Source organism: Oncorhynchus keta, chromosome 5, assembly GCF_023373465.1.
Source record: "Oncorhynchus keta strain PuntledgeMale-10-30-2019 chromosome 5, Oket_V2, whole genome shotgun sequence".
In the NCBI taxonomy this organism is placed as follows: Eukaryota; Metazoa; Chordata; class Actinopteri; order Salmoniformes; family Salmonidae; genus Oncorhynchus; species Oncorhynchus keta.
Genome location: NC_068425.1, coordinates 10,638,243 through 10,661,775, shown reverse-complemented (window position 1 = coordinate 10,661,775; position 23,533 = coordinate 10,638,243). Strand labels below are relative to the sequence as shown.

General features: G+C 43.2%; 3 protein-coding genes across 3 annotated transcripts in view; all 3 read left to right on the top strand.

The window, feature by feature from the left end:
* Nucleotides 1–2,221, top strand: part of LOC118384504 (protein phosphatase 1 regulatory subunit 1B-like) — a 28,998-nt gene extending 26,777 nt beyond the window's left edge. The window contains exon 5 of the mRNA XM_035771097.2: nt 217–2,221. Within this exon, the coding sequence (XP_035626990.1) occupies nt 217–353 (137 nt within the window). The 3' untranslated portion in view covers nt 354–2,221. The remainder of the gene's footprint in view (nt 1–216) is intronic.
* A 466-nt stretch (nt 2,222–2,687) lies between these two features.
* On the top strand, nt 2,688–16,563 carry LOC118384502 (stAR-related lipid transfer protein 3-like). The gene is made up of 14 exons (XM_035771096.1): nt 2,688–2,781; nt 5,790–6,034; nt 7,452–7,529; nt 7,744–7,821; nt 7,946–7,999; nt 8,567–8,684; nt 9,137–9,238; nt 9,450–9,598; nt 9,916–9,978; nt 10,784–10,879; nt 13,808–13,887; nt 14,060–14,164; nt 14,336–14,429; nt 14,538–16,563. The coding sequence occupies exons 2-14, from the start codon at nt 5,816–5,818 to the stop codon at nt 14,640–14,642; spliced, it is 1,341 nt and encodes a 446-aa protein (XP_035626989.1). The 5' UTR covers nt 2,688–2,781; nt 5,790–5,815; the 3' UTR covers nt 14,643–16,563.
* Nucleotides 16,564–19,191: 2,628 nt separating this feature from the next.
* Nucleotides 19,192–23,363, top strand: LOC118384782 (melanoregulin-like). The gene is made up of 6 exons (XM_035771512.2): nt 19,192–19,756; nt 19,884–19,977; nt 20,838–21,000; nt 21,512–21,602; nt 21,758–21,921; nt 22,155–23,363. The coding sequence occupies exons 2-6, from the start codon at nt 19,886–19,888 to the stop codon at nt 22,374–22,376; spliced, it is 732 nt and encodes a 243-aa protein (XP_035627405.1). The 5' UTR covers nt 19,192–19,756; nt 19,884–19,885; the 3' UTR covers nt 22,377–23,363.
* The last annotated feature ends 170 nt before the right edge of the window (nt 23,364–23,533 follow it).

Sequence of the window (23,533 nt, the reverse complement as noted above, 5' to 3'; positions counted from 1 at the left end):
ACTGGTTTGGGAGTAGAGTTATTATGATGTCCCATAAATGGAGTAACCTCTTTTCCCTAGTGCTGTTTGTTTACCTTCCCTGCATGTCTTTTCTGAAACATCAAAACCCACAAATCTAAGTAGTCATCAAGCTTACTTGTGTAAAAGGTTAGTGGTTTGATTTGAAGGAGACCAGTGTGTGCTGCTGTTCTTTGACATCACCTCTTGTCTCCTTAGACCCCCAAGCGACCAGCACCACAGATCAATCAGAGAAGCCGGATGAAGAGGAGGAAGAGAAAGAGAAAGAAGAGGAAAAGACGGAAGAAAAGACAGAGGAGAAGGCAAAGAAAGTGCGCAAAAGTGTAAAGTTTTAACACTAAACAAACAAAAATGAAGGGAGAGATGGATGGTTGCAGATGTGTGAATGATTGAGTGAATGAATGAGTGGTTTAATGTGTGAACTTGTGAGTGAGAAAGAGAGCTTCTAAGTTTGAATGGTGCATTTTCAAATTAAATGAATGAATGACTGAATGAATGTAGGCACTGTTAGCAAATCTGTGAGCAAAAAATCTGTACATTATTCTAGAAGGGGAGAAGGAGAGGGAGAGGGAGAGGGGGGAGAGAGAGTGTGTAATAGATATTGCCCTTGTGAAGAGGTGAGGAGTGGCTCAGTGGATAGGGCAAGGTCACCAACGTAACTGTGACCTTGAGGTCCCGCACTGCAACGCTAGTCTTCTCTTCCATGTCAGGGGAACCATTCATTCACTTCTTAATTTCTAGCTTTGCTCTTTAATGTTACAGAGCAATGGAATAATGGCTAGAAATAATAACTACACATGACACTCAAAATAACTGTAAACGGACAAATGCTGATGAACAGCTTCAGTATAGAGGACACACACACACACACACACACACACACACACACACACACACACACACACACACACACACACACACACACACACACACACACACACACACACACACACACACACACACACACACACACACACAGAGGAGATATCATTAGTCTCTGACTATCATCTCTGACTATCGGTCCAGACTATATTCTAAAGCTGCTCCATTACTGTGCAGATATGATAATACAGACTCCTAAATCACAAAGACCTGTATTATGTGTATCAAATTTCACTCTGGCCTAGATTGGATATCTCTGCAGCCTAATCATATTGAGATCTTGTTCTTGGAAGAAGTGAGCAGCTGCTGCCATCTTGTGGCAAGATAGGAGATGTAGAATAACCAGAGAGTATATATCGACATGGATTTACATACAATAAACTGTGCACGGCATAGGCCTTCAGATAATATGCATCTATATAATTGAAATGATCTAGATTTGTAATGCATTTGACACATTTATTTGTGATGCATTTGAAGTTATTTTTGGTGCCCATCGAAGCTATTTGCGTCAATGATGTACTCTGGGTGTATGTGAGGATGCCATGCTTTTGTAAAAGTAGTCCAATTTAGTTTTTTTGTGAGATAAAAACATGTATTCATTTTGTATACAGAATCAGATTCTTATTGTTTGTTTGTTTAAATAATTTCCTGTGTAAAGACCTATTAATCAACTTAGCTGTATATGGTCTCTCTCTGTTGAATAATTGTCACAATGTTTAGTAACCTTTCAGTCATGACTTGGATAACTGTGTTTTTCATATTCTCATGAAAAACAATACAGACAATACAATACATCGTGACTCTCTTTCTCTCTCTCTCTTCCTGCTGAAATGGAATGACACATTTGAATATAAAAATATTCACCCTCAGAATGTCATTATCATCATATACTCATTGATAATGTCAGCCTAATAAACAGTTGTCTTTATTTCCATCACATCTGTTCTCCAACTGCAGGATTGCTTGAGTCAGCGGAATACATGTGTTGTAGTGTCTCAGTTGAATGTCTCAATCTGTACCAACTGTTAATATATAGTAGTTGTTTTGATTCTCTTTTTGTTGGACAAAGTGTTGAGACATATGGCACCTACTCCCTCCATTGTCTGGCTGGAGTGAGAGCATACTTTCCTTCTCCAAGTCTATCTATCCTCTATGGTCAATAGACGAGTGCCATGGCAAGAATGAACTCTAATCGCACTATTCTTCTTTATTCCACTTTTTGTTTTCATTCTTTTTTCTGTACTTGTTAAAGATGTAGACATTTCAATGTGAGCAACAATAACACTATCTAAATAAACACATTTTTTCTGATTTGAAATTACTTTGTGTGTGTGTTCTGGTGTGTGGAACTAATCTTAAAATCCTAAAACTTTGAAAATATACTTTATAAAATAATATATATGACCGCACAAAATGATTGCCACAAGATGGTCAGTATTTCACACCCTATGATGGAATGAATGAACATGACCCACATTCCAGAAGGAATTCTGATACTTGGAAGTCTGTATGTTTGCTTCTCAGATGGTATGTTCTTCAAGTGGAGTATGTCAGAAAACACACTCATGGAAAACAAAACTGGCAAAGTCAACTGACAAATAAAAAATAGGCTTCCTAGAAAGTATGCTAATTAATTTCTTTGGACTGATAAGTTATTGCAACAATAGACAAATATAATGGTAGGTCCTTTAATATTGCATTTGTAGCTTAAGTAGCCTAATGCTACTGTCAGATGAAAAACAAATAGCTAACATTGTACCACCATAGACATTAAAACCAGATTGCCACAAATCTACACCGGAAGTGAGATAGTGACCCGTTTCATGTAGAAGGTATTCCCGGAAGATACGTTTCGTCGATGATGATGTACTAAATCAGGTGAGTTAAAGGCTCAGGACTACAGTTGTTCCTTTTTTAAATTCAAACCAATTTCGTGTGGTCATTGTTCAGATGTGAAAGTCGTATCCTATTTATTTATGTTTAATTGTAATATATTCATGGGGTGTATAACGGGGTGTATACTGTGGCTGTGTTGTTAGCTAGCTAATGGTAATGCTAAAGACAGCGCTAGCACTGTTGTTTGCTCCACTTGAAATTGGTTTGAATTTAAAAAAGGAACAACTGTAGTCCTGAGCCTATATCAATTAAATATCACCCCCAGGATTATGTACTAATTCTACATGTGTGTACGTAAACGGAACCTGCATGTATTGCTAAGCCAGTTGTAGCTGCCAGTTTCAGTTTAGCTGTCAGCTAGCTGGTTAGCTAACTAGCTATCTACGGTAGCTAGTTAGCTATATAACATTACCTAGTTATTGTACAGTTTTAGTACCATTTATATTTCAGTGATTTATGTCGACTGGTTTTGATATGACTGTCTGAGCATAACTCATTCAAGTTGGTCACTTATGTAATTTGGCTGGTGGTACACAGGCCAGATCTCAGGCTTAAGTTGCTTGTCTGTAGGAGGGTAATTTAGCCTAATGTGTTGTGTTTAGTCTTCAACTGATGAATTCCATGTTAATCAATAGTGTAAATAGGCCTACTCAGAATCAGATAAATCAACAGCTTTTATTGTTATCTCTAACAGTCGATTGTTCAAAGTAACTTGTTTACTTTATTAGGGGGTGGGACCTGCCATCACAGTGAATATCAACTCTTGTCTTATGACAAAATCTATCATCTTTACGCTTTCTGTGCATGTATGCCTTTTTAAAAAACTGAAAACACTGTGTTGTTACGTTTTCCTTGTGCGGTATTGACATTTTAATTCAGTCACTTTTTGACAGCACTTTTTGTACATGAATGCCAAAACATCAAAGAGATAAATAAAGGTGCTCAAAGTTGACCCACTTTTGCATACCCCACCATACTATGAGACATCCATATCTTCATCACTGGAAAAGGAAACTGTTCAGATTGATACAATTTAAAAGCTTACAAACAGGGTATTGGGAAATTCAGAAGATCATCGGGCAATAATTCGGTATGATCTTCTGTCTAGAATAGAATATCATCATTGATGCTGACCAAATCAAAATGTTACTGGTCGCTTATACACATAATTAGCAGATGTTATTGTGGGTGTAGCGAAATGTGTGTGTTCCTGGCTCCAACAGTGCTGTAATATCTAACAGTACAAGCTAACCTAAGAGTAAAAGAATGGAATTAAGAAATATAGACATATTAGAACAGGCCATGTCTGAGTCTGGAGTATAAATAAGTGTGTGTGTGAGAGATGTATAAGCAGTATGTGGATAGAAAATGTAATATATTTGAAGAAAACATAAGATACAATAATATATGCACAGCAATAGTTGAATAAGATGGCCTTTACTAGAATACAGTACAGTGCATTTGGAAAGTATTCAGACCCCTTGACTATTTCCACCTTTTGTTACAGCCTTATTCTAAAATGGATTAAATTCATTTTTCCCTTCATCAATCTACAAACAATACTCTATAATGACAAAGAGAAAACAGGTTTTTAGATTTTTTTGCAAATGTATTTAAGTAGAAATACTACTTAAATACTATTTTCATAATTATTCAGACCCTTTGCTATGAGCCTTGAAATTGAGCTCATGTGCATCTTGCTTCCATTGATCATCCTTGACATGTTTCTACAACTTGATTGGAGTCCACTGGACATCCCTTCAAATGAGTGATTCAGCTATTTCAGCCATACCATTTGCTGACAGGTGTATAAAATGTAGCACAAAGCCACACAATCTCCGTAGACAAACATTGACAATAGAGTGGCCTTATTGAAGAGCTCGGTGACTTTCAACGTGACACTGTCATAGGATACCACCTTTCCAACAAGTCAGTTTGTCAAATTTCTGCCCTCGTAGAGCTGCCTCGGTCAGCTATAAGTGCTGTTAGTGTGAAGTGGAAACGTCTAGGAGCAACAACGGCTCAGCCGCGAAGTGGTGGGCCACACAAACTCACAGAACGGGACCGCCGAGTGCTGAAGTACGTAAAATCGTCTGTCCTTGGTTGCAACACTCGCTACCGAGTTCCAAACTGCCTTTTGGAAAGCAAGGTTGGCACAATAACTGTTTGACGGGAACTTCATAAAATGTGTTTCCATAGCCGAGCAGCTGCACACAAGCCTAAGATCACCATGTGCAATACCAAGCGTTGTCTGGAATGGTGTAATGCTCGCAACTGGACTCTGGAGCAGTGGAAACACGTTCTCAGGAGTGATGAATCATGCTTCACCATCTCGCAGTCTGACTGACAAATCTGGTTTTGGCAGATGCCAGGATGCGTAGTGCCAACTGTAAAGTTTGGTGGATGAGGAATAATGGTCTGAGGCTGCTTTTTATGGTTTGTGCAAGGCCCCAATGACATGGCCACAGTTTGGGGAAGTCCCTTTCCTGTTTCAGCATGACATTGCCCCCGTACACAAAGCGAGGTCCATACAGAAATGGTTTGTCGAGATCGGTGTGGAAGACTGGCCTGGCCTGTACAGAGCCCTGACCGCAACCCCATGAATTGTAACGTCGACTGCGAGCCAGGCCTAATCGCCCAACCTCACTGATGCTCTTGTGGCCGAATGGAAGAATGTCCCATCAGCAATGATCCAACATCTGGTGGAAAGTCTTCCCAGATATACTGTTATAGCAGCAAAGGGGGACCAGCTCTATATTAATGCCCATGATTTTGTAATGAGATGTTCAACAAGCAGGTGTCCTCATACTTTTGACCACGTAGTGCATGATAATATTTTCCTCTTCTTATATCCCTAAACACTGGGCCAGTTTCCCAGACACAGATACTCCATTCAATTAGCTTTTTAGTCCAGGATTAGGCTTAATCCACTCCTGAGAGATCAGCTCACTGGCCACACCTCACCATTACTCCCCCTCTCTCTGTCCCAGGTGGATTGGCCCCTTTCTCAGTAGGAATGCCGGGCGGAGTGGACTATGGGGAGTTTGGGGGGAGCCTTCCTGCCATCGCCTCTCTGAATGCGTCCTACTCCACCACTGTATCCCTCCCCTCCCCCCACTACCTGGTGGTGCCACCTGGGGAGAAGAAGGTCATCTCGGACGTCCGTCGCACCTTTTGCCTCTTTGTCACCTTTGACCTCCTCTTCATCTCCCTGCTGTGGATCATCGAGCTCAATGTGAGTTCACTCGTTGTCAATCTATTTCTAATCTTTTTTTATTTAGTCTAACCTTTATTTAACTAGGCAAGTCAGTTAAGAACAACCTGGACAACGCTGGGCCAATTGTGCGCTGCCCTATGGGACTCCCAATCACGGCCGGTTGTGATACAGCCTGGAATTGAACCATGGTCTGTAGTGATGCCTCTAACACTGAGATGCAGAGCCTTAGACTGCTGCACCACTTGGGAGCCTGTTTTATTGTTGCTTTCTCTCATGTGTCTCACATGTTGTTCTCTGCCCCTTGTTTTTGACTTTTTCTCAGTATCACTCTCCATCCTTATTTTCACTGTTCTATATTATGCCAATTGTATATATTCTGTGTGTGTGAACCACAGGGTATACACTGAGTATACCAAACATTGAGAACCCCTTCCTCTACAAGGTGTTGAAAGCGACCACAGGGATGCTGGCCTTCCCTTTCCCGTGTTCACTGTCAAGTTGGCGGGATCCTTTGGGTAGTGGACCATTCTTGATACACACGGGTAAAAAAAACACAGCAGTGTTGCAGTTCTTTTCTTGTGTTTTTTGTTGTTGAATTTTACCCCCTTTTCTCTCCCCAATTTCATGGTATCCAGTTGTTAGTAGCTACTATCTTGTCTCATCGCTACAACTCCCGTACGGGCTCGGGAGAGATGAAGGTTGAAAGCCATGCGTCCTCCGATACCAAACCCAACCAAGCCGCACTGCTTCTTAACACAGCGCGCGTCCAACCCGGAAGCCAGCCGCACCAATGTGTCGGAGGAAACACCGTACACCTGGCAATCTTGGTGAGCGTGCACTGCACCCGGCCCCCCACAGGAGTCGCTGGAGTCTCTGGTGGCACAGCTGGCGCTGCAGTACAGCGCCCTTAACCACTGCGCCACCCGGGAGGCCCCCAGTGTTGCAGTTCTTGACACAAACCGGTACGCCTGGCACCTACTACCATACCCTGTTCAGAGGCATTCACCCTTTAAAAAGCATACATACACAATCCATGTCTCAATGCTTAAAAATCCTTCTTTAACCTTTCTCTTCTTCTTCATCTAAACTGATTTGAAGAGGATTTAACAAGTGACATCAACAAGGGATTATAGCTTTCACCTGGTCGGTCTGTCATGGAAAGAGCAGGTGTTCTTAATGTTTTATATACTCAGTGTATTGCTCTTATCTCTTTACCACTTCCTTAAAAATGTGAACAAGATTGTTAGTCAGATGCCCAGCAGAGCTGTTAACAGTTTATTTAGGTTATTTTCTCTCTGTGTGTGTCAGTTACTTTCTCTCATTATGTCAGCGGTCCCCTAATGATGATGGTATGTATGTGTGTATGCAATAGAAAGAGCTTGCCTCTGGCTGCATGTTTTACATATGGTTCTACTCTTGCTTTGTCCCACTGCAGATCGATAACTCCATTTGGCAGAGCCTTGAGCTGGAGGTTGCCAAGTACAACTTTCAGTCCTCCTTCTTTGACATCTTTGTGAGTGTAAATGATCAAACTATAATTGTAATGGGTCAGACAGTCGTACGTTTGAATGAACTGAACGTACTGTCACGGTTATTCACCTGCCGATGCTTGCCTTTATTGAAATCAAAGTCGTCATGGCCAGCTCTCCCGATCACATACGGGAATAACTTTTTAGTTTGACTGTTTTCTGGTTTGTCTTTCTTTTTTTTTTTCTTCTCCACCATAGCTCCTTGCCTTGTTTCGTTTCCTGTGTCTCCAGTTGGGCTATGCTGCTCTGCGTCTGAGGCACTGGTGGGTCATTGCGGTAAGAGCGCTCCTTGAGACGGACCGACGGACTGGTACCTAAATGGACTGATGGTCATATGTGGTGGGCTGACTGCTCTCACCCAATACCAGCTGTTGTTTTTAACAGTGTTTCATTCTCATAGATCACCACTCTAGTGACCAGCTCCTTCCTTGTAGTCAAAGTCATTCTCTCCAATGTGAGTGCCTCCCCCTCTCCTCTTACCAGAAACAGTTTGGACTGAGCTCCACACTTGTTTGTGTTCAAAGCCACATCACATTTTCACTTCTCTATTCAATTAGAACATTAATATATTGTCAGTTTGTCTGCAGTTGACCTTTACTGTGTACTCAGCATGGTGGGGATTATACATTCAAATCTATTCTAATCTGAGTTAAGCCTTTCTGCTGCCCTCTGTGTTTACGCGCCGTGTCGACAGCCTGAAGCCACACTCCCCTACAATCTCTTCGCCATTTATTTATAACGAAGGGGAAGGAGACATAATGTTGCTGTTGTCAAGATACTGCTCAGCATAATTTCTCAGAAATGGCACAAGTAGTAGTTTTTATTCAAATGGGATATGGCTGTCCACACAAGTGTGTTGTAGAGTCCCAAATGCCACCCTTTCCTCTATAGTGTACTACTTTTGACTAGATCCTTATGGACCCTGGTCAAAAGTAGTGAACTAAATAGGGATTAGGGTGCCATTTGGGATGTAGCCTATATATACCACTTGTCTCAGACTGACATGTCATTCCTCACACAGCTGCTATCCCAGAATGCCTTTGGCTATGTGTTACCCATCACCTCCTTTGTGGTGGCGTGGCTGGAGACATGGTTCCTGGACTTCAAGGTGCTCTCCATAGAGGCTGGTGATGAGAGAGGTGAGTCAGAGTGATGGATACATTTGAATGGGTCAGTGGAAACTCCTGGACATGTTTGTTCAGTCATTTTGCCAGAAAGCACATGCATATGCAAAAGAAGAGGACTGGCCACCCCTCATAGCCTGGTTCCCTCTCTAGGTTTCTTCCTAGGTTTTGGCCTTTTTAGGGAGTTTTTCCTAGCCATTGTGCTTCTACACCTGCATTGGTTGCTGTTTTGGGCTGGGTTTCTGTACAGCACTTTAAGATATCAGCTGATGTAAGAAGGGCTTTATAAATACATTTGATTTGAAGAAGGTTTGTGCCCTCAGGAAATCCCCTCAGAAGGAGGAAGTGGGTTGTAGTAGACAGACCCAAGTAGGGAAGGAATGATGCATTGGATAATGGAATGGACAAAGAGGAGAGGAAGATATATAGTCTTTTACGTCTCCCTTTATGGTCTCTATCTCCCTCAGCCTACCTAGCAGCAGTGAACGCAGCATCGGAGCGAGCTTCCATGATCTACCCACGCGCTGTGTCTGAAGGACAGTTCTACTCTCCACCTGAATCCCTCGCAGGTACCACACTACATCTCCCTTTCTCTCTCCCTTATAATTCTCAATGTCTTTCTCAATCTTCCATGTCTCACTTTCTCTTTGTTTCACCTTTACGCTGTCTCTTCCCTAACTGTAATCTCCATTCTACGTGTGTGTGTGTGTGTGTGTGTGTGTGTGTGTGTGTGTGTGTGTGTGTGTGTGTGTGTGTGTTCTATTATATTATGTTGGCCAGGGTCTGAGGAGGACCTGGATGAGGAGGGGCTGGGTCGCAGGGCAGTCTCCCCCCAGGAAAAGGAGCTGGTGTGGCAGGGTAAAGAGGCCATGGCCGTGGTGGAACAGATCCTGGCCCAGGAGGAGAACTGGAAGTTTGAGAAGAACAATGTGAGTGGCTAGTTCAGGGGCGTCAAACTCATTCCATGAAGGGCTGAGTGTCTGCTGGTTTCTGTTATTTCCTTTCAATTTGTATCCAGTTAAGACCTAGACAATCAGGTGAGGGGAGTTCCTAACTAATCAGTGACCTTTACAAGGGAGGAGCAGACACCTGGCCCTCCATGGAATGAGTGACACCTGTGCGCCAGTTGCTTCTAGTTAGCTATTTGTTGTTGTACGCTGTTAGTTTGTGGGTTGGACACAAGATGGTTTAATAGTGACAGATTTACTGGATGTTGCTAATATGTTGTTGTTTCTCCTTTTGTCAGGACGCGGGGGATTCTGTGTACACACTGGAGATCCCCTTCCATGGAAAGACCTTCATTCTCAAGGTACATGGTCATCACTTTATTTCTGTGTATGGCCTTTGCTTTCATAACGTGTGGCTTGTCTGGTGTAAGTATTTGGCACATTGGGCTATATGCCTTCGGAAAGTATTCACACCCCTTGACTTTTTCCACATTTTGTTACAGCCTTATTCTAGAATGGATTAAATACATATTTTTCCTCAGCAATCTGCACACAATACCCCATAATGACAAAGCGAAAACAGGTTGTTCGACATTTTTTTAAATATATAAGAAATACATAAACATGAGACTTGAAGTTGAGCTCCGGTGCATCCAGTTTCCATTGATCATCCTTGATGTTTCTACAACTTGTTTGGAGTCCACCTGTGGTAAATTCTAGATGCGCAGTGGTCTAAGGCACTGCATGTCAGTGCTAGAGACGTCACTACACTGGTTCGAATCCAGGCTCTATCACAACCGGCCGTGATTGGGAGTCCCATAGGGCGGCGCACAATTGCCCCAGCGTCGTCCAGGTTTGGGCGGTGTAGGCCATCATTGTAAATAAGAATTTGTTCTTTAACTGACTTGCCTAGTTAAATAAAGGATACAATTCAATTGATTGGACATGATTTGGAAAGGCACACACTTTGACAGTTGACAGTGCATGATGAGGGGAATAAATGATTGAATCCATTTTAGAATAAGGCTGTAATGTAACAAAATGTGGAAAACCGAGGGGTTTCTATACTTTCCGACGGCACTGTATATCGTATATTCAAGGTCTTCCTAGACTGTTTGATAGGTTTTGTATTTATAGCTATGCGTTTGTGTGTGTTGTCTGTCCCAGGCCTTCATGCAGTGTCCAGCAGAGCTGGTGTACCAGGAGGTGATCTTACAGCCAGAGAAGATGGCCCAGTGGAACAAAACTGTTTCTGGTTGCCAGGTAACCTGCACTATCCTGTCTCCTCTTTTTCTCATGACCAGTCATCAGACAAACAGGCTATGCCTAGTACAGTGGACCTACTGTGAAAACCAATTTGTTATGATTCGGATAAGTTGTTGTGGCCCGTATGATGGTGATGTAGAGGTTAACCTAGGCCCTGTGTGTCCCCAGGCTCTCTCATTTGTTGTCTTCTGCAACCGTAAAAGCCTTGGTTTCATGCATGTTAACATCAGAAGCCTCCTCCCCAAGTTTGCTTTATTCACTGCTTTAGCACACTCTGCCAACCCTGATTTCCTAGCCGTGTCTGAATCCTGGCTTAGGAAGGGCACCAAAAATTCTGAAATTTCCATCCCCAATGACATTTTCCATCAAGACAGAACTGCTAGAGGGGGCGAAATTGCAATCTACTGTAGAGAGAGCCTGCAGAGTTCTGTCATACTATCCAGGTCTATGTCCAAACAGTTCGAGCTTCTACTTTTAAAGATCCATCTCTCCAGAAATGAGTCCCTCACTGTTGCCACTTCTTATAGACCCCCCTCAGCTCCCTGCTGTGCCCTGGACACCATATGTGAATTGATTGCCCTCCCCCCATCTATTGTCAGAGTTCATACTGCTAGGTGACCTAAATTGGGATATGCTTAACACCCTGGTCGTCCTACAATCTAAGCTAGATGCCCTCAATCTCACACAAATTATCAAGGAACCTACCAGGTACAACCCCAAATCTGTAAACATGGGCACCCTCATAGATATCATCCTGACCAACTTGCCCTCTAAATACACCTCTGCTGTTTTCAACCAGGATTTCAGCTGTCTTTGCCTGTATCCGTTATCGGTCCGTGGTCAAATGACCACCCCTCATCACTGTTAGACGCTCCCTAAAAGACTTCTGTGAGCAGGCCTTCCTAAACGACCTAGCCCGGGTATCCTGATTGTTCTTTAAAAGTGCTTTCCTCACCATCTTAAATAAGCATGCCCCTTTCAAAAAATGTAGAGCTTAGAACAGATATAGCCCTTGGTTCACTTCAGACTTAACTGACCTTGACCAGCACAAAAACACCCTGTGGCGTACTGCACTAACTTCGAATTGTCCCCGTGATATGCAACTGTTCAGGGAAGTCAGGAACCAAAACACACAGTCAGTTAGGAAAGCTAAGGCTAGCTTTTTCAAACAGAAATTTGCATCCTGTAGCACTAATTCCGAAAGTTTTGGGACACTGTAAAGTCCATGGAGAATAAGAGTACCTCCTCCCAGCTGCCCACTGCACTGAGACTAGAACACACGGTCACCACTGATAAATCCACGATAACCAAGAATTTCAATAAGCATTTCTCTACAGCTGGCCATGCTTTCCACCTGGCTACCCCGACCAACAGCTCTGCTAAAGTCTTCGAAAGCCAAGTGAACAAACAGATCACCGACCATTTCGAATCCCACCGTACCTTCTCCGCTATGCAATCTGGTTTCTGAGCTAGTCACAGGTGCACCTCAGCCACGCTCAAGGTCCTAAACGATATCATAACCGCCATCGATAAAAGACAGTAAGTACTGTGCTGCCGTCTTCATCGACCTGGCCAAGGCTTTAGACTCTGTCAATCACCGTATTCTTATCGGCAGACTCAACAGCCTTGGTTTCTTTAATGACTGCCTCGCCTGGTTCACTAACTTCTTCTCAGAGTTCAGTGTGTCAAATCGGAGGGCCTGGGCCGGCACTTTTCTCTGTACATATCAATGATGTTGCTCTTGCTGCGGGTGATTTCTTTAATCCACTTCTACGCTGATGATACCATTCTGTATACATCTGGCCCTTCTTTGGACACTGTGTTAACAAACCTCCAAACGAGCTTCAACGCCATACAACACTCCTTCCGCGGCCTCCAACTGCTTTTAAATGCTAGTAAAATGAAATGCATGCTCTTCAACCGATCGCTTCCGGCCCGCTCGCCTGGCAAGCATCACTACTCTGGACGGTTCTGACTTAGAATATGTGAACAACTATAAATACCTAGGTGTCTGACTAGACTGTAAACTATCCTTTCAGACTCATATTAAGCATCTCCAATCCAAAATGAAATCTAGAATCTGCTTCCTATTTCATAACAAAGCCACCTTCACTCATGCTGCCAAACACCCTCGTAAACCGGACTATTTTACCAATCCTTGACTTCGTCGATGTCATTTAGAAAATAGCCTCCATCACTACTCAGCAAATTGGATGCAGTCTATCACAGTGCCATCTGTTTTGTCACCAAAGCCACATATACTACCCACCACTGTGACCTGTATGCTCTCGTTGGCTGTTCCTCGCTACATATTTGATGCCAAACCCACTGGCTCCAAGTCATCTGTAAGTCTTTGCTAGGTAAAGTATCTCAGCTCACTGGTCACCATAGCAACACCCATCCGTTGCACGCGCTCCAGCTTTCACTGGTCATCCCCAAAGCCAACACCTCATTGGCTGCCTTCCATTTCCAGTGCTTACCGATCACTGCAGCTGTACACAGCCCATCTGTATATAGCCCATCCAACCAACTACCTACCTCATCCGCATATTTGTTTTTGTTTTTCTGCTCTTTTGCACACCAGTATTTCTACTTGCACATCCTTATCTGCACATCTATCGCTCCAGTGTTAATTGCTCATTTGTAATTACTTCGCCATTATGGCCTATTTATTGCCTTACCTCCTTACTTAATTTGCACACACTGTATACAGATTTTTCTATTGTGTTATTCACTGTATGTTTGTTTATCCCATATGTGACTCTGTTGTTTTTGTCACACTGCTTTGCTTTATCTTGGCCAGGTCGCAGTTGTAAATGAGAACTTGTTCTCAACTGGCCTACCTGGTTAAATAAATAATTAAAGGTGAGAGAGAAAAAAGAAATGATGCCAAAGGCTGACATTGCTTTCACTTTGTTCCTTTAGATCCTCCAGAGGGTGGATGACAACACCCTGGTGTCGTACGATATTTCTTCCGGAGCAGCAGGGGGGGTAGTGTCTGCCAGGTAACTCAACACAACATGGACTACCTCGAATATGGAGTCACCCTTTTCCCTATGTGGTGCACTTTGGGTCAGAAGTAGTACATTCTATAGGGTGCCATTTTCTATAGGGTGCCAATCCTCGTTTTGTCCATGTTTTGAATGTAAAAGTAGTTCATGCCCTTGTATCCCTTAGGGACTTTGTGAATGTGAGGCGGGTGGAACGCAAACGAGACTGCTACATCTCTGCTGGCATGGCAACCGACCATGGCGCCAAGCCTCCACACAGTCGCTATGTCAGGTCTGGCCTTGCCTCTAGACAGCCTCATTTAACTGGGAACAATACTGAAAGCGGATCAAGTCAACCAAACCATTCATGCTAATTAGCTGATATGTGATACTACCATCCCTACCCCCTCTCTCTCTTCTCCTCTCCTCCCTACCATCCATCCCTCTCCTCTCTCTTCCCTAGAGGTGAGAATGGTCCAGGAGGGTTTGTGGTCCTGAAGTCCAGCAGTAACCCCTCGGTTTGTACCTTTATCTGGGTGCTCAACACAGACCTCAAGGTAAGAACAGCCTGTTGAGGATGGTTTGTGTGTGCTTGTTGCTTTGATGTATTGTCAGAGGGCTGGAGAAGCAGTTTAACTTTCATGTCTGATCTTGTTTTGTCTCAGGGTCGACTTCCCCGCTACCTTATCCACCAGAGTCTGGCTGCCACCATGTTTGAGTTTATGGCCCATCTACGCCAGCGCATCGCTGACCTACGGTCCACTCGCTAGATGCCCTCTCACTTTCTTCCTGTAGGGAAGCTGATGCCTACAACCCACAGCGCCACCGCAGGTTTGGTGGTGTCACTGCAGATTTTTAGGAACACCTACATTTGGAAGTGCACCTGAGATTATGGTGGATATCAAACTTACTTATACTAGAGGAAAGTCAACAGCATAGCGAATGGGAGACTGCTGTGTCTTTTAGATGTGAGGAGGTCTGGGGCTGTCAGAGGAGATGTTCCTCCCCTCCCATGGACTCCATGTTGTTTTTAAACATAGTCACACACATTTCTATGTAACTTTTCTGCTGTTTCTCTCACTGGGACGCTAGTGCTGGATGCATCTCCCTCCAGCCAAGAAGTCGTAACAGTATTGAAAGTGCAATGGAGGTCGGATTAGGACGATGCTTGACGAGACTTGATGAAGGTGGACGTCTTTTTGACTGCGTAGGTTTTTTCCTCTCTCACTGGAAGAGAACTGGTGCAATGACTGTGGGTTTGCTGCATCAGACCGCTAACTCTGAGCCTTATTCTGCCGCACATTTATTTTAGCCATAGACTGTCTGTTTTGCTTTTTTCTTGTTATTTACACTGTCTTCACTGTCATTCTCTTGTAACCGGGGAAACCGCTACACATGACCACATTATGAACAAATATTGAGCTGTTGGAACACGATGAACCCACAACGTGTCCCTTTTTGTCCTCGTTGACCCTCACTGCATTGGAAGCTAACTGTCGGAGTGCTGTGGTCCTCCAGCCAGTAGGGGGCGACACCACCGCCACTCATCTACTAACAACAGGAGACCACCTACTTAATGGAGCTCAAGATGGGTGGTTGTGATTTACCGGTCGCTCATGGGTTCATAAAGAGTTTGATACTCTACTCGTCTGTGCCAAGCCTTTAGTGGCCTTTTTAGCTAGAGGGAATCCATCTGCCCTTAATGATGGTTGATCTAAGTTGTAACTGTATTGGTAAATGTATCGCAGCCTTCTGAAATAAGCCTTTACTGCAGACATACTATAGATAGAGAAGTGTCAGTAAATTTAATTATGTGATTATTTATGTTAAACATTTTATCATTGTGGTGGATGCAATATTGAAATTGACTATAATTGGAGTTCTGATTCTCTACTGTCTGTATGTAATAAAAATATGCCAGCTCCTCGATGGCAAAGCAAGCTGCTTCGCATATCACACCCTTCAGCCATCAGCCTGCTGTGTGCATGTTGATGCAGTGCTGAATGTCTGGTATGTCAGGTCATTGAACATTACACGTGTGAGAACTCATGTTCCCCTCTCATGCATTGCAGTCCTGTAAAAAATAAATAATAATAATAATAATTGGAACTTGTTCTGTTTTTAGCTCCACTCTATTTTAGGGCCCTAGTTAACAGGCTTAGCTACATCATGATTGTATCAGAACAGAAACAAAACATGTTGAACAAAGAAACAATGTTACATTTTTTTTTACGGGCTGTCTGAAAGTGAAAATAAGGTCTTTGATTTCCATGAAGAAGAAAAAGAAAGTCTGAAGTTAATTTGAACAGTTTGCCATCTGTGTGAGTGGGAGTTTCACACTTAAGTCAGTTCTGTAAATCCCTTAACTAATAATTGGGCTGAGAAAGCAGTTGGTTGGTTTGGTGCCTTTGTCACAGTGACAGAAATGGGCATAGTGTCACTGTGACCACACTATTCTTTCACTGTTAGGACTTGTCTATTAATAAAATATCACTTGTTTGCTAAAGGTAATTTCTTTTTCAGTTTTATATGTTTTAATTTCTGTGATTGTTATAATGTTTTGAAATCATACGAACTGCAGATAATTTACAAAAATGTGTCAATTTAAAATTGTCAGTATCCTGTTAACATTTTTTAAAACAGAAGATTAGCCCGCATCGAATCTCTAATAAAATGTTGAAATGAGTTATTGATGAAACGTCCTGACTCCCATTTCTCAGCCTTTCCAGTAAACCCCCTCAACCCTGTAACACAAACTGTCCAAGATGCCTGGGTGAGTAGGTTATCCTGTAGGCCTACATAGAAAGGCCCAATTTTACAAAATGTACACTTGTGATGTTAGGAGTGACTTCACTTAAAAGGAAGACTTCATAGGGAAGGTGTCTGGGGTCAAAGCAGGTGATTTTAAACCACTGTGTGTTTGTTAATTGGGTTGATGCAGGCAAAATACAGGGTTTTGTCCATTAGGTGCCAAACTGAACAAAGAGGACTAGAACATGGAGAGACTGCCTGGACTTGTCCACAGCAACCTTTGGTTTGCTAGACGTTCACGTTATATGGCCGACCAACCACACTACTTTCATTTTTTGGCTTAAGTAACCTTGGGTGTTATGTAACCATACCAAACGTGACATGTCATACTGATATGAGCATCCCGTATTTTCGTTTACTATGTTACGCCTAGTCTGAGACCTGGATGTCCAATAAGAAACACTTGTTTTAAAAAGTTTCCCTAATGAACATGGTCACACTCCATTTCTCAGTCTCTCTTTCTCACCATGTCTACAATTTGAATGGTTCTCTGTGCGCTCATGCTTGAGGCTGAGGTGTTGTATATCATGATTATAACACTGACTAAAGTTGGCCTCACATGAAAGTCACCCTGTCATGGGAGCTGTCCATTAACTTCTTACGGCTGAAATCCCATTAACGGGATTGATTTGACAACAGCCAGTGAAAGTGCAGGGCGCCAAATTCAAACAACAGAAATCTCATAATTAAAATTCCTCAAACATACAAGTATTATACACCATTTTAAAGAAACGTGTTAATCCCACCACAGTGTCCGATTTCAAAAAGGCTTTACGACGAAAGCATACCATGCGATTTATTTTAGGTCAGCGCCTAGTCACAAAAAAACCAGCCATTTTCCAGCCAATGAGAGGAGTCACAAAAAGCTGAAATAGAGAGAAAATGAATCACTAACCTTTGATGATCTTCATCAGATGGCACTCATAGGACATCATGTTACACAATACATTTATGTTTTGTTCGATAAAGTTCATATTTATATCCAACAATCTCAAACTACATTGGCGCGTTATGTTCAGTAATGTTTTGCCTCCAAAACATCCGGTGATTTTGCAGAGAGCCACATCAATTTACAGGAATACTCATCATAAATGTTGATGAAAGATACAAGTGTTATGCATAGAATTAAAGATATACTTCTCCTTAATACAACCGCTGTGTCAGATTTCAAAAAAGCTTTATGGAAAAAGCACACCATGCAATAATCTGAGTACAGCGCTCAGCCACCATACAGATACCCGCCATGTTGTGGAGTCAACAAAAGTCAGAAATATTCTAAATATTCACTTACCTTTGATCTTCATTGGAATGCACTCCCAGGAATCCCAGTTCCACAATAAATGTTTGTTTTGTTCGATAAAGTCCATTTATGTCCAAATACCTCCTTTTTGTTTGCGCGTTTAGTCCAGTGATCCAAATGCACAAGGCGCGAGCACTAGGTCCAGACGAAAAGTCAAAGTTCTATTGCAGCTCGAAGAAACATGTCAAACGATGTATAGAGTCAATCTTTAGGATGTTTTTATCCTAAATCTTCAATAATGTTTCAACCGGACAATTCCAGTTGAACATTGCACATGACTAAACTAAAGGCTTTCTGCCAGACCCCTGACTCAAACCGCTCTTATTTGCTCCCCCTTCATAGTAGAAACCTGAAACAACGTTCTAAAGACTGTTGACATCTAGTGGAGGCCTTAGGAAGTGCAATTTGACCAAATTTACACTGTGTATTGGATAGGCAATCAGTTGGAAAAGTACAAACCTCAGATTTCCCACTTCCTGGTTGGATTTTTCTCAGGTTTTCACCTGCCATATGAGTTCTGTTATACTCACAGATTTTCTATCCAAATCTACTAATAACATGCATATCTTAGCTTCTGGGCCTGAGTAGCAGGCAGTTTACTCTGGGCACACTTTTTATCCGAACGTGGAAATAGCGCCTCCCAGCCATAAGAAGTTAACAGTTCCACTTCAATCTGCTATATTGTCCTTTTTTGCCTTTTGGAGTGTGGTAGATATAATTTTGTGAACCATGCGTACCTTTGGTCTAGAATAAAAAGAGGTCCATTCTGCATGGATAGAATCTAGTCTTTTTATAATAGGGGCATTGAATATCTTGTTTACTGATGAAATGGTTCTCTGATATATTTGCTATTTTACCATTTCCACTATGTGTAGAATACATCCAGATTGTTGGCCTAGGGGCGATGACATCTTACAACAAATATTTTATTTAGAAGAAGTACATTCCCTAAACAAAAGCTTGTTTTGTTTGAAATATGTAGCCTAGGCTTCTTTCATCTGTGGAGTGTGTGGTTTTAAGTGTATATGATTGGATGAATAAAGTAGATAAGAGTGGGGGTACAGGAGCTAGGGCCTTGCTATTGCTGCTGGGGGGCAGAGGATCGTTCAGCTCACATGACTGGGCTGTGACTGAGTTGGGTCTTGTGTGGATCTGTGGTGATGAGTAAGAGGGGAGAGGCTACTCAGTACTTTCTTTGTGGCGAGACATTCCCCGGGTCATCCTCTCTTCCAGCTTCTCTGATCCAGGAGGAAAGTCTCTGGGCCAGGATTTGGAGACCCTAGCTAGCTACCTCTTCTGTACCTCAGACATCAGGACCTGGGATGAGAAGAGGATTCCTCACCATTGGAGCCCATAGATCTGTAACTTTTGTGTCTGGAAACTAGTTGAAAATGACCTGTTCACTCTTGACTCTCTTTAGAATGGTTTCTGTCTGACCGAGATATTTTTATTGAAACTAATTTTGTCAGTGTGGAGGCAGGGTATCAACAGCGTGAGAATCTTGGGTGTTCCAACAGCTCTGTGAGTGCTTGACAAACTTTTTCTCTTTACTCCTGTGGATATTGTTTTGGAGTCAAACTCGGAGGGTGTGACCAAGGTTCCAGGTCCGAGCCCTCATTCTACACCACTGGGTCACCTATCCTCAGCAGCCACAACAGGGAACTGGGAGACAGAAAGGTGGATATAGTGTGTTGGGCCAACTACACCGGTGGAGAGGACCTTTTTTTTTACCCCTTCTTACCTGTCCTGTACCTGGATAGGACTTGGAAAACGGTACCGTATGCCACCTCTTGTTTTAAAGATGTTAACCATATCTGGACACTAGACCTTATCTGGGCCTCAAACTGCTCTCACACTATCTTCTCCGACTGCTCTACTACCCTCTCTGTCTCTCCATCAGAGATGGGGGCTGCCTTCAAGAGGTTCTGTGCTCTGTTCTGTTGCTGCTGCTGCTGTAGCGATGATGAAAGTGAGGAGAAGGAGCCTTTAATCAGGTATGCAATCCATGACACAGTGACATACACACTTATCGCCATGACACTGACATTCACACTTATCGCCATGACATTCACACTTATCGCCATGACAGCCTATGACACACTGACCTACACACGTCGCCATGACACACTCACATTCACACTTATCGCCATGACACACTCACATTCACACTTATCGCCATCACATTCACACTTATCGCCATGACATTCACACTTATCGCCATGACATTCACACTTATCGCCATGACATTCACACTTATCGCCATGACATTCACACTTATCGCCATGACAGCCCATGACATACGCACTTATCACCATGACAACCTGACACACTTCCACCACAGGAGGCTGCTGAGGGGAGGACGGCTCATAGTAATGTCTGGAACGGAGTAAATGGAATGGCATCAAACACGTGTTTTGATGTATTTGATATCATTCCACCTATTCCGCTCCTGCCATTACCATGAGACCTTACTCCCCAATTAAGGGGACACCAACCTCCTGTGACTTACACACACTTATCGCGGCACACAATATGATGCTTAAAAAAACAGTCACAATTCCTCGTGATTTCTCACCCTCCTTATGTCTCTCCACACCAGTCCATAGATTTGAGAGAGATGTCATGCTCTCTATCCACAGCCCCCAGATTTAGTCACACTAGTGTAATACACAGGTGTGGAACCAACCAACAAACAAAGATCCTCTCTATATCTATTGAATTGATAACAGCTTCACAGTCATCCTGATGTTCCCCTGATAGACCACGTGTGTGTGTGTGTGTGTGTGTGTGTGTGTGTGTGTGTGTGTGTGTGTGTGTGTGTGTGTGTGTGTGTGTGTGTGTCTATTTGTTTCAGTCCTGACACTTTGGAGTACTTCGACCGCGAGGCAAAGAAGCGAAGGGAACAGGAACAGAACCTATGGAGTGAGCCAGGCGACCCGAGCCACTCCGAGAGAGACGATGACCGGATCCTGTACAACCTCATCCAGAACAGGAACCAGACCCGCAGGGGCTCGCTGGTACCAGAGGGGGGACCCAGGGGACACTTACTGTATGACAACAGAGCGTTTGGGTTCCTAAGAGGGGGAACAACCCACTAGGCACACACTGGTTGAATCAACATTGTTTCAATGTAATTTCAATGAAACTACATTGAATCAACATGGAATAGACGTTGAATTGACGTCTGTGACCAATGGGAGGTGGACAAAATGAGATATCTTGGGAACAGAGAGGCAGCGTGAAGTTATGCTAGATTGTCTGCTCTGTCTACACGGTTTTTGTAGGGCAGCATACAACACTTTACCTCCATCAGCCAGTAGATGGTGCATTTTATGCGCTCTAGTATAATGTAGGCCTACATTATCCAACTGGGTACCATGCCTGTCCTCTGTTGTCTCCTGTTTGTTGGGTGAATGTGCTGCTATCTCACGTTAGGCTTACCTTAGTTGATAGACCTGTGTTTGTGGTGATGGTTGTGTACTAGGTTAATATGGTTTGTATGTAACCCTGCACCCTTTCCCTCTGTAGGCGCACCGGCGTCTGAGTGTGGACATTGAGGGTATGAGAGATCTGCGTCGGGAGGTCAGGGACAAGTGGAAGATGATCCTGGAGAATTTAGGTGAGCGAGAACAAATGGAAGGTTAAAATGAGGGTGAGCGAGAACCAATGGAAGGTTAAATGGAGGATGAGGGAGAACAAATGGAAGGGTAAAGTGAGAGAAAGACAAAATGAATGAAATCTTATCTCAGCAACTGTGAACTCTCATTGGCTCAGGGTTCATGGCGGAGGCGGAGTCTCTGCTGACGGTGTCTGCCAGTGCGTCGTATGACCGTATGAAGAACGCCTCGGCGTCACGCACACTACTGCACACGCTCCACTCTGAGACATCTATCTTCAACACCCGGGAGGCCCCACCTGAGAGATACCTCTTCATCCTGGTGAGAACAGAATCTAACAGATTCATTCATTTTGTTTCATGGTTATAATGTCTTCCACTTCACTTCTTTCTCCAAATCACTTCCTGTTTGATGATGATGACTCTTATGTCTCCCCTCTTCCTCTGTTTACTCTTTCTTCCTTCCCTCTTTGGGTCTTTTCTCTTTTTCCGTCACTCTTTGTTTTTTACCCTCCATCTTCCTCTGTCTTCCCCTCCTCTCTCCTTTTCACATAGGATCGTCTCATATACCTGGATGCTGCTGAGGACTTCTTGGCGAAGGCTAGACGCTTCTACCCCAAGCGTGATACTGATGATGAAGATGAGGACAACCCATTAGCTGTCAACCTGCCGTTGCTACTGGCCAGAGTGAACCGCACCATGAACGGAGAAGGAAGCGATGATGAGGACGAGAGGCTGGATGAGGAAGATGGAAACGGAAGAGAGGACAACTTCTAGACAGAACAGGAGCTGCAATGACCTCAAACAGTAGACAGGGGGCAGAACTTAGTTTATGTTGCAGAGTTGGGAGTATGCAGTACTAGGATGTCTGATTCTGAATGTACTTTGTTGAAAATACTCTCCCAATTTGCACTAACGCTAGGGGCTCTATTCAATCTGTGTTGCTGAAGTGTTACAAATTGTGCAATAGAATTGTAAAGGTCATTTTTGATTGAACAGACATATGCAGTGTTTACTGTGAAAGCAGTCTAACACGGGAACATTGCCTTTACATTTCAATCACTCTGTAACGCTGCACTTCCGCGATTCAAATTGAGTCGAGCCCGAGGTTTAACAAAAATATACAGCTTTCCTTTCTCATCAGAAACGTGATCCAATTTGATTCTGGTTTTCTTATTTTTCTGTTTAGGCATACTTAGCTGGGTCTCGGGTATATCAGGGAGAGTTTTGGAGGTCATCACCCTGCCATTTTTTTTTTAATCCATCCAGACCGTGTTAGTTACCCAACTCCCTGGGCTGTTCATTATTGGTCTCCGCCAGGGAACACAGTGGACACAGTTAAACACTGCACTGAAACCCGTAGGGCACAGCTGTCCTGTTCCACATCAGCACTTTGTCTCATGATTATCAGCACTTGTTTTAATCGAGTCACAAGACAGTCTTTTAAAACCAGTAGTTGAGATTACCTTGGAATAAATGTGTCGTAAACAAATTCAATCATTTTTGAGTTGTCAATTTCCTCACGGACCATGCTTATCAAGAGGTACTAGTGTGTTTTAGTTCGTGAAGTTTACAGAGATGAGTTTAGTAACAAAATGACTCAACTTTGAGTCGGTGTGTGGGTCTGTATGAACAACGGAGGTCACTTTAAGTACATGTCAAGATTGTGAGAGCGTTTGGGATGTTTCCGTGAGTTGAAGGGGATGCAGCATGTGTCTTATGTTCTATTGTAAAGTTGATATGGAAAATAAAGTGGCAACCTGATACTGCAGACCAAGTTTGTTTGTTTGTTCGTTTGGCAAGGTTAATGTGTCCACGGGGAGCTCTAAACTCCCAGTCACATGTCGACATTGTGTGGTCACAGCTCCAACACTGTGGCTCAGCCATGCCTGCTGTGAGCCACGCCCCACACAGATGGCCTCTGACCTGGCCTG